General features: G+C 53.6%; 1 protein-coding gene across 1 annotated transcript in view; it reads right to left on the bottom strand.

Annotated features, from left to right (window-relative positions):
* The window catches only part of PIP5K1C (phosphatidylinositol-4-phosphate 5-kinase, type I, gamma), a 33,836-nt gene extending 20,033 nt beyond the window's left edge, over positions 1-13,803 (bottom strand). The window contains exons 1-7 of the mRNA XM_014533690.1: positions 13,702-13,803; positions 8,519-8,605; positions 6,401-6,493; positions 3,840-3,970; positions 2,795-2,912; positions 2,269-2,421; positions 624-923 (exon numbers count right to left, since the gene is read on the bottom strand). Of these exons, the coding sequence (XP_014389176.1) occupies positions 624-923; positions 2,269-2,421; positions 2,795-2,912; positions 3,840-3,970; positions 6,401-6,493; positions 8,519-8,605; positions 13,702-13,803 (984 nt within the window). The remainder of the gene's footprint in view (positions 1-623; positions 924-2,268; positions 2,422-2,794; positions 2,913-3,839; positions 3,971-6,400; positions 6,494-8,518; positions 8,606-13,701) is intronic.
* Between the last annotated feature and the right edge of the window lie 79 nt (positions 13,804-13,882).

The following is a 13,882-nucleotide window of genomic DNA, read 5'->3' as shown; positions in this document are numbered from 1 at the left end:
TTTCCACAGGGTCTGTGAGCTGAGGACAAGAGAGGACCCAGCCCAGCCCCTGACAGCTGAGGATCTCGGCAGGGACGTCCCTTGCCAGGTCTCTGTTTCTTCATCGCTAAAGGGGGAGTGGCCTGACCTTCCAGGCTGTGGGAGGGTGGGGGTGGGCGCAGGCCGACGGAGGCTGTAAGAGCTCGTGAAGACCCTGGCAGAGCATTCCTTATCCCTAAAAAGCACCTGCTGTGAAAGAGGGCGGCACGGAGCCAGGAGTGCTGGGTGGTGGGGCAGGTCTGGACCTGAGGTGCCCCTTAGGGGCCATGAGAATGTCGAGCTGCTTCTGTGGGTTTGGGTTGTGTGGTAGGAACAGTCTGATTAGGACACAGGGACGAGGGGAGCAGAAGGGAGCCTGGTGCCGGGCTATGTATCTCGGGCTCACTCTGCACTAGCGTTCACCAGCATCGCCGGTTCACAGATGGGAAAACTGAGGCTGAGAGAGGCTGAGGACCACACAGGGGCGTGTGTCCCAAGGTCCCCACCCTTAACCACCTGCACTCGCCAGGGCAAGGGGGCCTCTCTGGCCCTAAGTTCCTCCTCTGCAGTGGGATTGGGGCAGCGGGGCTGGGGCCAAGGCTCACCAGGCAGTCCCGCTGCAGCGTCTTGACGAGCGCAGAAAAGGTGTCAGCGTCCAGCAGGAGTCCCTCGGGCATGTCCTGGATGAAGTCCAGGTCCTTGTAGGTGGGGATGCTCTTCTCCCGTTCCTTCTTGCTGGCCCGCCGCTTGTATGTGGAGCCCTTGAGATCAAACTTGAGGTGCATCTTGACCATGCGTGGCAGGATGTTGTTCATGACCACCACGCGGATGTTCTTGCCCCCGGACTGCACGCAGTACAACCCATAGAACTTGGGCAGGAGCGTCCGCGGATTCTGGTTGAGGTTCTGGGGGGTGTGGGAGACCGGAACGTGTCGGGAGACAGCAGCCAGGAGGCCACGCTCTGCCTGGTAGCCACTCCCACACTCCCTGGCTTCACACACAGCCACTCAGATCTCAGGCCAGAGGTCACTTCCTCCCTGACCGACCACCTCCTTCCCCAGCACCCCAACTTTACACGGGTCACATCAGCCAGTTTAATTCTCTATCTCCCCATCCAAACGGAAGCTCCAGGAGGGCCTGTTTCTACCAAGCCAGGTCCAGAGACATGGCCTTTCGATAAAGAACCCCACGGGACACCACGAGGTGTCTGGGCCCAGCTTCCCACCAGGTCAGACTAGGTGTCCCTCTTCTCAGCCCACCCTAGGGTTCCCCAACCCCAGAGCAGGGGCTGGCAAACTCCAGCCCGAGGGCCAACTCCATCCAGCTGCTTGTTCTCATACTAATGGTTTTATGTTGAAGAGTTGAAAAAACATACAAGAAAAATAGCATTTTGTGACGTAAAAACTTCATAAAATTCACATTTCAGTGTCCATAAATAAAGTTTTATTGGCACTCTGCCTGCCTATCTGCTCAGGCACTGTCTATAGTGGTGTTCCTGTTGCAATGGCAGAGCTGAGCTGTAGAGACAGACTGTTGGCTCACACAGCCTTCTGGCTCTTTACAGAAAGTTTGCTGGTCCCTGATCTAGGGGATGCAGGGGTCCCACCAAGATCATACATGGCAGATGAGGGATGCCCTAAGAGAGATGGTCACAACCTGGGCAGAGCACCCAGAGGGGTCTGTCCCCATGCCCACCAGGTTGGCACAGCAGGGCAGTCTACACTCAGGTGGAGCCCACTGAGTATAAGGACCCCCGCTCCCAACCCTGCCCAGGGGCCTGATATGCCCTTTTGAGTCCTGAGTCATACCAGAATGGGGATGCCCAAGCAGCTGGTCCTTTGCGAGGTGCCAGCTGGTGGCCCAGCTCCTCTTCCCCCGTGCCTCTGAGTCACCAAATGCCGAAGCACTCTGTCCATGAGCCACAATTTCTGGACCAGGACTCAGGGACATCGGTGGGGTAGAGAATGGGGAGTCAGGACCTAAACAGCAATTCCTGCTCACAAGTGTGGGGGGACTGCCTGAGGGGGTCTCTGAGGGTGAGGCCATGAGACCCAGGAAGAGCCTTGGGGACCCCTCTGCCAGGGCCTTAGAGCCTTTGCTCCTGTGAAAAGGAGCTGGGGGCAGAGCGGAATTGCTGCATGTGCCGAGAGGAAGAGGGGTATAAGGTTGGGGGAGGCAGACAGGCGCTGGAAGGAAGCCCAGGACACTGCCCCCAACCCCTGGTACCTTGCGGGAACCCATGACCCCTACCATGTAGTAGCCGGGCAGCAGTTTCTGCAGGAACTCTGCCTCTTTGTGCATCACCGTCTTAATGATGAACTCATCGTCGCTGGTGACGTAGAAGAGGGAGCCGCTGGCGCCAGGGTTGGACAGCTCGATCAGAGGCTCATTGCACAGTGAGTACTGGAAGGAGAGTGGTGAGTGGGTGGGGGGGTCCCATCTATGATGAGCTCATAGGAGACAGTAACGTCTGCTTTGCTGGCAGGCTCTCTTCCTCCCTCCTGTGTTGAAGGAAAAGGAGCCCCAACCTACAGCCAGCAAGGAACTGAGTCCCGCCAATGACAACATGAGCTTGGCCTTGGACCCTTCCCCAGTCTAGTGTCACATGGGACCCCAACTACTGCCCACCTCTTGATTACAACCCTGAGCAAAGAACCCTGCTAAGCTGCACCCAATTCTTGATCCACAAAAACTGTGAGGTTACAGCCAGGTGGTGTTTTGAGCCACTGAGTCTGTGCTAACTTGTTACAAAGCAACAACTGACTAACACACCTACCAAGTAATCATCTGGCCGGATGCCGAAGAGCTCCCGGAAGTAGCGGAAGGCGACAGGTGCATAGGTCTTGAACCTGAAGTCCTGGAAGTGGTGAGCGGGAGTAAGGTTGCTGCCTTCACTGTGGAGGAAGGAGGGAGGAAAGCCTGTGAGGGATGGTGCCTCTAGGTGCTGTGCTCCATGGCCTTCCCTCAGTGGCCAAACTGAAAGGCAACTTGAGGCTTCCAATGGGACCCAGGGCTGTGGCCAGTCTCAGGAGACCCAGTATCCTCTCTCCGGTCCTTCCTTGGCTGAGTCCACACGTGGCTGAGCACATGACCACCTGTAACGAGACCACTGCCCAGCCTCTCCTGCAGCCAGGTGTGGTGAGGTGACTGTACCCGGCCAATGAGCTGTGAGTACCCAGGGCTGTGGCCAGTCTCAGGAGACCCAGTATCCACTCTCCGGTCCTTCCTTGGCAAGAGTCCACCACGTGGCTGAGCACATGACCACCTGCAATGAGACCACTGCCCAGCCTCTCTGGCAGCCAGGTGTGGTGAGGTGACTGTACCCGGACAATGAGCTGTGAGTGGGGCAGAAATGATGTGTGTCATTTCCTGGTTGTGCCCTAAAGGAAAGGGGAATGTGCTACCCTCCCCCTTCTCCTTCCTGCTGTTAGAATGCAGATGTGATGGCAGAAGCCTAGGCAGCCACCTGGGCTGCTGATTAGAAAAGCTGCATATTGAGGATGGGGGAGCAACTAGAAGGAACCCAGGACCCACCTAACCAGCCCTGGATTGCCTATAGGCTTTTCTGTGTGTGTGAGAAAGAGAGAAAAAAACAAACTTCTTTTTTCCCCTATTAAAAAAACACCATTGTTACACTGGCTCTCTCTGACTCAGCAGCAAACTAATATCCTAATGGATACCGAGTCAGACCTCGAAGTCAAACAGACACCAGTAAATGCTATTTGCAGCAGAGAAGGGAGCTCAGAGAACACGAGGCTGTTTCGTATGACAACACTGTGTCTGTCGGGGGGGCTGTTGGGAGGCGTGGGAGCCAGGCCTACCTGGGGAAGAAGATGCTCTCCACGACGTAGAAGTCCTGCATAAGCACGTCTCGCTCTGGCTTGGAGCTCAGGTTGCCCACGGTGTAGCCAATGCCCAGCTGGATGGCCCCCTTCAGGGTGGAAGACGTGGTCTGTGGGGAAATGCAGCCACATCAAGACCTACCCCTGGGTCAGCCCCTACCCCAGCCCTGGGCCCCAGGGTCCTACTAGCATTTATTACAGATTTGCAGGCCTCAGGCTAGTTGTTTGGCCTGCACAGCCACACAGCAAAGAAGTGGGTTGGCTAAGACTCCAATACTACCTCTTATGACCCCAAGGCCCATTTTCAATCAAGATTCTAGAACATTCCAACATCTCAAAACTGCCCTGATGCAGCAGCAGTCTATCCACCATCAGGGTTTTTTGGAAGAAGGGGGCACAACGTATGGAGACACACCCAACTTCATTTCTGTAGACCTGGGTTTCTTCTACCCACTTTCTAGGTGATTCATATCATCATGACCAGAGAACGACATTGGCTCTCTGTGCCTGTTTCTCCATCTGTAGCCAGGAATGGAGATGACAGTGTGTTAGTTCAGGTGAGTGGTCCGGACCAAAAGCTGCCTATGCCTAAGAAGCATTCGCTGTTTGCACTTTTCTCATCACTGTGGTTTACGGTGTCACTGTGGCTCTAAGCAGCATGTGCATCACTGAGGAAAGCTATCTCAACCTTCAGTCTCTGATTCTGGGCCCCAGCACCCCCGTCACAGGTGCGATAGCAGGAGGGCCGGCAGGAGTTAGCTTCTGCCCCTGAGCAAGTCCATCCTGTGCGGGGGTCTCGCAGCCTCCAGCTGCCTCTTCTCCTGAACCCCCTCACTGACAGGGCTTGCTCTACCCTCCACACTCAACTCCCTCAAGATGCCATCAACAGAACACATGTTTCTCTAGAGGAGATACACAAATGGCCAACAGCACAGGAGAAGATGAGCAACACCATTAGCCATCAGGAAAAGCAAATCAAAACCACAGTGAGATATTACTTCACATGCACTAGAATGGGTGTAATCAGAATGACAGACAAGTGCTGGTGAGGGCCAGGACACACTGGAATCCCCGTGCACAGTTGGTGGGAATGGATAATGGGGCAGCCACTGTGTTAAACAGTCTAAGACAGCGGTTCTCAACCTGTGGGTCGCGACCCCTTTGGCGGTCGAACGACCCTTTCACAGGGGTCGCCTAAGGCCATCCTGCATATCAGATATTTACATGACGATTCATAACAGTAGCAACATTACAGTTATGAAGTAGCAACGAAAATAATTTTATGGTTGGGTCACAACATGAGGAACTGTATTTAAAGGGCCAGAAGGTTGAGAACCACTGGTCTAATAGTTCCTCAAATGTATACAAAGAGTTTCTGTGTGAACCAGCAATTCCGCGGCTAGGTATATGCTCCAAAGAGATAAAAGCATGTCTGTAAAAACTTGCATACAAATTTTCATAGCAGCATTATTCATAACAGCCCCAAAGTGGAAACAAGCCAAATGTCCATCGATGGGTGAATGGATAAACACAATGTGTTCACCCACATGGTGGAATATTACTCACCCATGAAAAGGAATGAAGCACTGACACTCACTACAATGTGGATGGACCTTGAACACATGGTGCTCAGTGAGAGAAGCTAGATCCAAAAGGCTACACAGTGTGTGAGTCCATTTATGTGAAATGTCCAGAACAGGCACATCCAGAGATGGGAAGTGGGTAGGGGGATGGGGAGTGACTACTAATAGGGATGAGGTATCTTTAAAATATTGATTTCAGAGAGGAAGGGAGAGGGAAAGATAGAAACATCAATCAATGATGAGAGAGAATCATTGATCGGCTGCCTCCTGCATGCCCCCTACTGGGGCTCGAGCCTGCATCCTGGGCATGTGCCTCGACTGGGAATAGAACTGTGACCTCCTGGTTCATAGGTCAATGCTCAACCACTGAGCCACACCAGCCAGACCGGGATGGGGTATCTTTTAGGGGAAATGGGAATATTCTAAAATTAACTGTGGTGATAACTGCACAACTCTGTGAATTCTCTAGAGACCACTGAATTGTACACTTCAAAGGGGGGAAATCACATGATGTGTGTACACTCTCTCAGCAAAGATGTATCGGGAAGTATAACCGAGAAAGGGAGGACTAATGGCAGCGGGGTCCAGGCTCCCTGCACACTCTTGTGGCCGGGCCTGGCTCAGAGCTCCCCATTACCACCTCATCTCAGCCCTGCTTTCTTGGGGAGAAAAGGGATAATTTCCTCTATCGCTAGATGAGCCAGCAGGGCTGGGAGCTGAGGGCTCACCAAGGTGACAGGTGACTCCTGGAATCAGGAAGGCCGTGCAGCCTGTGTAGCCTCAGAGCACATCCCTAGGCTGCCTGAGATGATGACATGCAGCAGGGACCTCGCCAGCACTGAGGGGCCCATGACCCTCAGTGGACACTGTGCATGTGCGTGTGGGGCAGATGGGTCCCCTGAACTGCTGAGAGCCCCCCTTCACTCCGCCTCAGCTGGCTAAGGGCAGAGGAAGAACCTTTTTGTAAGTGGTTTCACCAGATGCGTCCACGCCCCGATGGCCCAGCTTCCTCCCGTGACCAGGGCCCGGCTGTCCAGTCACTGACGGGGCCTAGAGAAAAGAAAACAGGAAGCATTAGAAGTCAGCAAGGAGGAGCCACTGAGGCCACAGCACTCCAGAAACTCTGGCCAGAGAGGAGCTTAGTCACCGTGCCCAGCTGGAGCCCAGGGCTGGGCCATGTGGGCCGTGCGGGGGGAAGCGGGGACAGAAAGCTGTGTGGGCAGGTTGTACACCCAGTGGGCAATACCTCACATTCAGAAGGGCCCACATGCAAACTAGACCACCAGCTCCTTGAAAAAGCTGGAGGCCGGCAGCCCCGACCACCCAGGCCTAATTTTAGGGTCTTTCCCTCAGTTCTGCTGACATTGGAGCCAGGTCATTCTCTGTGGGGGGACTTCCTGGGTACTTTGGGCGATTAACCAGTATCCCTGGTCCCAACCCACTCAATGCCAGGAACAACCCCAGTGTGACAAGCACAGATGTGCCCAGACATCATCCAGTGCTCCCTGGGGGCCGAACAGCCCTCTGGGTTGAAATGATTACAAACAGCATCCTCTCCTGGGAGCAGGCCCAGCTCCTGCAAGCTCTAGGGGACAGCTGTGGCAGGTGTGACATTGGCCATCCCAACAAACTTGTGTGGAAGCTACTGGCCCTCATGTGAGTCGTCACCAGAGGAGGACAGTGGAAGGGGCAATGGGAGCCTGGAGGGACACGGAAGCCAGTTTAGAATCAGGGGCCAAGGCCAGCCGCAGACAGGAACTGAGTGCCTCTTTGGTGGCTCCACCTGTCACTGACATTTAAGAAGTACCTACTGCCCTGACCGGTTTGGCTCAGTGGATAGAGCGCCGGCCTGCAGACTGAAAGGTCCCAGGTTTGATTCCGGTCAAGGGCATGTACCTTGGTTGTGGGCACATCCCCAGTAGGAGGTGTACAGGAGGCAGCTGATGGATGTTTCTCTCTCATCGATGTTTCTAACTCTCTATCCCTCTCCCTTCCTCTCTAAAAAAATCAATAAAATATATTTTAAAAAAAAAGAAGTACCTACTATGTACCTACCACCATTCAAAAATCTCACAGTCCTTCAGGCCACCAGCCCAACCTGCACTGCCCCCATCAGTTCCAGGCAGCCCTCAAATGCCCCCCACCGGCCATCGCTCCTCAGCTTGGCTTCTGTGTGTTCTGCACACTGGCCACTAGGGGGCAAGGTTCCCTCAGGAACCTTCTGTTGCTGCCCCTGCCTCACACCTCTCACTGGCTCCCTATTGCCCTTGGAGCCCCTAGGCCCACCCATCTCCCTCCCACTGTCCTGCGCTGAGCGCACTGCAGGGCCCCAGCAAGTGGACAATGCCCTCCATAGAAGGACTCATATGGTGACTGGCATCAAGGGATAGGGACAAAGCATGCGTAGGCAGGACTCCTGCTGCTACAGGGGCAGGCAAGCCACACCTGGGCTGCTCCTCTTGTAAAATGGGGCTCAGACACGCCCCTCCCGGGCCACCTTCTGGAGTGACAGGAAACTAACCACAGTGGGGACCCCTTCTGTACCGCCCTCGCTGAGGACAGGCAGCAGGGCCCCCGGGACAGCATGGCGGCATATATGCATAAGAGTGGCCGTCACCAGGGAAAGCTCTCTAGGAACATGGCTGGAAGATGGTGAAGACGATGGGCTCACAGGCGTGGAGAACGAAAAGGACCCTGTGGGCTGCCTAGGGACACTGCACTAAAGGTGCTGCTAGTCAGGCACTGGTCAGGCACCGCCCTCCTAGCAAGATCCTCAGGGACTGGCACTTGCCCAACTTCCTTCCCACCTCTCTGGCCTCCCCTTTCTGGTCTCCCCCTCCCTTTCCTTCACTGGCCCAGGGCCGAGTTCTTGGGCGTCATCCCTCCGCACTGGAACCCCTCCGGGAAACTCCCCATGCTGGCAGGGGGATGGGATTTTCACCCATCTCACATCTGCCATCATTTGGGCCCCCCGAGAGGTACAGTGAGGTGCCCAAGGCCACAGAGCAGAACTCGAGCAGGGCTGGTGCTGTCTTCTGGAGGAGGCAAGTCAGGATAGGACCCACGGACACTCACCTCCGTCAGGGCCGCCTTTTTCTGGGCCAAACCTGAGGAAGAGAAGGGAGACGTGAGACTGGCAGCGGGGAGTCCAACCCACAGGGCCTACCACCAACCTGCACCTGCCCCTGCAGGGGCTCCAAGGGGCTCCGGGCCACTGTCACCATGCTCCCTCCCTGACACACAGGCGCCTACAACCTCACTGGGCATTGTGTCCCTAGGGAGGACCACAAGAACCCCTTGTGGGAAAGGGGAGCATAGACACAGGGCACTGAGATGGTGGGATGACTGGATGCTGGGTACCCCCCAGGCAGGAACAGCAGGAGAGACCACCCCCCAACTCTGACCCACCATTTACCCCAAAGACATCAGGTCCTTAGTGGAAAGAACTAAGGAACTGCATTTACAAAGTGCCACCCTTCCTCTGCTGGTAGGAGCAGGGCTTAACCAGGAGACACCTGGGTCACAAAGAGATCAGGGGACCTGGAGGGTCGAGGTTGGGATGATGCTGTGGGGAGGGCCCGGGGCTCTGGGGAGCTATGGTCAGTAAGCAGTGGCTGGGGCCCCAGGCTGGAGCAATGGTGCCAGCTCTATGGGCCCTGTCTAGGGAGCCAGCTATGGAAAGCCAGCCAAGGACTGGTTTTACCACAGCGTCCAGGAGCGCTTCGCTGGCCTAAGGAAGCTCACAGTGAGAAGGCAGGCGATTTTCCTCCATCAGGACCATTCCCTCAACTCCGGTTCCCAGCAGGGAGGCCTCAGGCCTGCCACTGACCTCTGAGCCCTGGTGTCCTCACCAGGAAAGTGGCTTCTGCCGAAGATGACCTGCCCAATGAGGGTGGTCAGCAGACATGCCCCCTCCCCGCAAAAGGTGTCCGCATCCTGATCCCAGAATGGGCTTTTCAGGCAGAACTGAGTTAAGGCCCCTGGGATGGGGATGACCCTAGATCCCCAGGGGGCCAGTGTCATCACAGGGTCCTTATAAAAGGCAGGCAGGAGGGTCAGAGTGAGTGATGGGAGAGGCTGCGTTGCTGGCTGTGAAGATGGAGGAAGGGGCCACGAGCGAGGATGTGACGCCTCTAGAAGCTGGAAAAGGCCGGAAATGGTTCTTCTTGGAGCCTCAGGAGGGAACCAGCCCTACCCAGACCTGGATTTAGCCCAGTGGGATCCATGTCAGACTCCTGACCCCAGAACGGTGGGAGAATAAATGTGTGTGGTTTTAAGGCAAGATTGCAGTGATTTGTTTCAGCTGCAATAGGAAACTCATTCACTAGGTGTCATCTGAGGGGAAGCAAGTGATGACCAGGACAAGCCTGGCCCCTGCCCTCGGGCGCAGATTAGCAAAGAAGATCTTGGGCTTTGACCCTGAGGGAGGTTGGGTGCCCTGGAAGGCTGTGGCTTGGCCATGACATAGGTGCTCACAGGAGCCCTCTGGTGGCTGCTGGGGATGACAGACTGTGGGTGGGTGTGGGGGGCTAGGACAGGAGCCAGGGACCCAGCAGGGCAAGAGGACTGCCTGGTCTAGGTGGGAGCTGATGGGGTGGACCAAGGTGGAGGCTCAGGAGGGGGGAGAAATGGGCGGATTCTGGAGAGATCTAAAGTTAGGACAGACAGGCTGTACTCACTGGAGGTGGAGTGAAGAGGCAAGGAGTCAGAAATGACTAAGGATTTTGACTGGAGCAATGAACAGAATGAAGGAGCTGCCAGCTGACAGGGGGATGGGCAGAAGCAGGTTTGTGGGGGATGGACAGGCGCACTGTGGCTGTGTTGAGTGTGAGACCCCTGTGAGCCCTCCACGTGGAGACATCGAGGGGCAGCTGGACCCTGAGTCTGTAGCTCAGGGGGAGCCCTGGCTGGAGACAGGACTGTGGGTGCAGACAGAGCCGGAACTCTGAGAGTGGACCAGGCAGCCTGGAAGGGTGAGGGTCAGGAAGGAAGAGAGAGGGAGACCAAAGGGGTCCTCAGAGAGAGGCAGGCCCAGGTGAGGGACCAGGGGGCGTCAATCTTACCCAGCAGAAGAGGAACCTGCTCTGTTCCAATCAGTGACAGTTGCACATTGTAAAGGTACAAAAAATGCTGAACTGTATGTTTAAAAGTGTGAATTTTATCTTATATGAATTATCTCTCAATAAAAACATATAAAACAACCCCAAGCTGACACAGCCATAGGTGCAACCAGGGCAGCAGGGGTACAGACTTGTGTCCTCTTTTAGCCATGACCACCACCCCAGCCGCACCCTGAGTGCCCACCTGTGTATGTGGGGTGCTGAGACCCCCTAGGACATGGTCCAGATGTGGAAACTGAGGCTGGGGAGGCAACTGGCTGAGACTAAGTTCATGGCCACAGGGTCTACCAAACGGGACCCTGGGCCGGGGGACAAAGCCAACAGACTGAGTCACTCCCCAGGGCCCCAGACAGGGCAGCTGGACTAAGATACGCCAGCTAGATGGGAGTCAGGCCAGACCCTTGGTGCCCACTCGCAGATGTCTGAGGCTCTCCACCAGGGCATCCTGGCCACAGGGACGAACCTGGGCTCTGGCACATCCCGAGGCTCTGCCGGTGGCAAGTGGGGGCCGGAAGATGCTGGAAAGATGACATAATATTTTTATTGGATGCCCAACAGCAGAACAATTAATGGTTTGAGTTTGGGTGTGGAGAAGGAAGAGGAGAGAAGGCAGGAAGCCAGTGGTGGACCAGGGTGGAACATTCTAGACCTCGTGTGGGGGCCCCTTAACCCAGAGCCCACCCAGCGGTGACCACCTGAGTCTTCTGTAGCTCCAGGTCCTTCATCCCAAGGCTGCCAAAGTAGGTCCAACACCACAGTCCTGGCCTCCTCCACAAATCATACCTCCTATGTCCTCCTGCTTCCCCACCCAAGGTGTCTGAACTCTGTGGGGGGCGGTGCAAGGGATGGACACACACACACACCTTGGGGCACTGGCACCACGCCATTCCTTCTGCCCAAAACAAGCCTTCGCCAGGTCTCCCCAAGGCCGGCCCTTTGGCCTTCAGGTCTCAACCCAGCCTCCCCTCAGAGTGGCCACCTAGTCACCTCCCTGTCCTGTTACTCAGGCCACATTCCCCAGTTTTGCCATCTGCATGTCCCCACCGGCTCTCTGACATTCCTTTTCTTAACCTCATCATCTGCCCCTCCACAGCGTGATGCCTATGCGGGCAGTGACCCTGTAACTCTCGGCTCCACAAATCTTCAGAAAAGGGGCAACGGCTCAGGTTGAGTCTGTCTTAACCTCATCATCTGCCCCTCCACAGCGTGATGCCTGTGAGGGCAGTGACCCTGTAACTCTCGGCCTCCACAAATCTTCAGAAAAGGGGCAACGGCTCAGGGTTGAGTCTGCTGCAAGAGGTCATGCAGCTGTAGGGGAGGGTGGTCACTCCCACTGGTTGGGTCAGGCTGGGGATGGCAGAGACCACACCCAGATGTGGAACTCCTCCCAGACCAAGATGGGACCAATTCTTTTCTGAATGAGCCACCCTATTTTTTTTAAGAAATTAATTATTAAAACTAACCTGGAGGAGGGAAAGAGCCTGACACGTACAGCTGGGAGAACAGGCCCTATGCAGCCCCTATCTCAGGCCAAGACCTGCCCAAGGCACAATTGTGCTGCCTGTGGGTCTGGTCCAGCCACCAGCAGACACCTATGAATGCTTGCTGACTTCTGATGGACAAGGGACAGACAGATGGAGGGACAGACACAGTTCTCCCACCTCTGCACACACAAGCCTCGGCAGGAACTGCTTCTTTTACATATCCTATATAATAAAGAGGTAATATGCAAATGGTTGTTATGCGGTGAAGCTTAATGACCAATCAGCAGGAGGGCAGGGCAGCAAGCTATGTGCAGCAGAGAGCTACCAGTGGCAGTGGGCGGGGCGGCCCGCTGAGGAAAGCAACAGTGACTACTCTAGTGTGTGTGTGTGTGTGTGTGTGTGTATACATTTGATTTCAGAGAGGAAGGCAGAGGGAGAGAGAGAACATTTGATTTCAGAGAGGAAGGCAGAGGGAGAGAGAGATAGAAACATCAATGAGAGAGAATCATTGAAATTGCTAATACTCCATGATTCTTAAAAGCCCAAATTACGGAAATTTAGGACTAGAGAACTATGGAAAAAAAGAGGTGATCATTTTCCTTTGTAAATGGTTTCTTTCACTCTACATTAGTATATTTTGTAAAATTTCTTGAAATAAGCACTCAACATACTTAAAATATAATTTAATGAACTGTAAAGATACATACCAAGTCCATAAAGGTAGATACTAGTGGAAATATAAACTGAGTTCAGATGAGGGGGAAATTCTGAGTAAATATTGGATGATGAGTATTTGTAACACTATTTTCTGTACTATTCTGTATTTTTTAAATTATGCTCCCATTCTCCAAAACTACTATTCAAAGTCAGTAAGTTTTACTTTACACATCCAATATTTAAAATAATGCCCAAGTAAATTAAAAATGTGATTTCTGAAAGCCTATGGAAAAAATAAATCAAACTAATCAACATCTTAAAAATAAAATGCACTTAAGATTTACGTAACACCTTTCTTGCCGAGTTTCACAACTACAGGCTCATTTTTTCTCATAAAAATAATTTGGGAGGAAAAAAGGCATTATCACCATTATCTATTTACAGTGAGGAAAGTGATATACATAGAGTAGACTAACCTGCCCAGAATCTTTCACCAAGTTGTGAGGGGGAACCACTTTCTTGTCTCACAGTACAATGAGTACAGAGTACTTTCCTACAGTCTGGAGATTAGCAGATCTGACAGATTTTTGTGGCTGGGAGAAAAATTGTGTTTGTCTTTTAAGCACATAGAAGATTTTTCTTTCTTTGTTTTTATTTTTTGTAGATTAATTACAACAAATTTTTTTTTGAGATATTACTATGATATTCACATTTTATAATTCCTATTTAAAAACCGTTGGCTGTTTATAAGCTTTATGATTTCTTTATACTTACTCTTTTGGTCAATACGAAGGTCATACAGAGGTGTTCTATATATATCCACACTGGAAAGTGCACATCGAGAGAGGGGCACATGATGAGAAGGCCCAAGGATGAAAATTCTCCGGGTAATAGATGGGTCCACTTGTTTGTAAGCATGAGCAGCACAAGACCCACAGTATGTATATCCTGCATGGGGTGCAATTATGGCTCTAGCAGGTCTTTTTGTAGACTGTACTTGTGAAAGCCAACCTTCCAGCTGTGCATTCAGCTGCGGTCCTGAGGCTGTGTACCAGCTCCCGGCGTGGCTGGCTTCCCGGCAGACCACTCGGTTGGACATCTTGGTGCCTGTGCCGCCTATGGTGCACGAGGATGAATGAGGAGGCGGCGGCGGCGGCGGGAGCGGCTCCGCGAGGGGA

This window comes from Myotis brandtii, unplaced genomic scaffold (genome assembly GCF_000412655.1).
Source record: "Myotis brandtii unplaced genomic scaffold, ASM41265v1 scaffold122, whole genome shotgun sequence".
Classification (NCBI taxonomy): Eukaryota; Metazoa; Chordata; class Mammalia; order Chiroptera; family Vespertilionidae; genus Myotis; species Myotis brandtii.
Note: the sequence above shows the minus strand (reverse complement) of the source record. Positions and strands in the feature narration are given on the sequence as shown.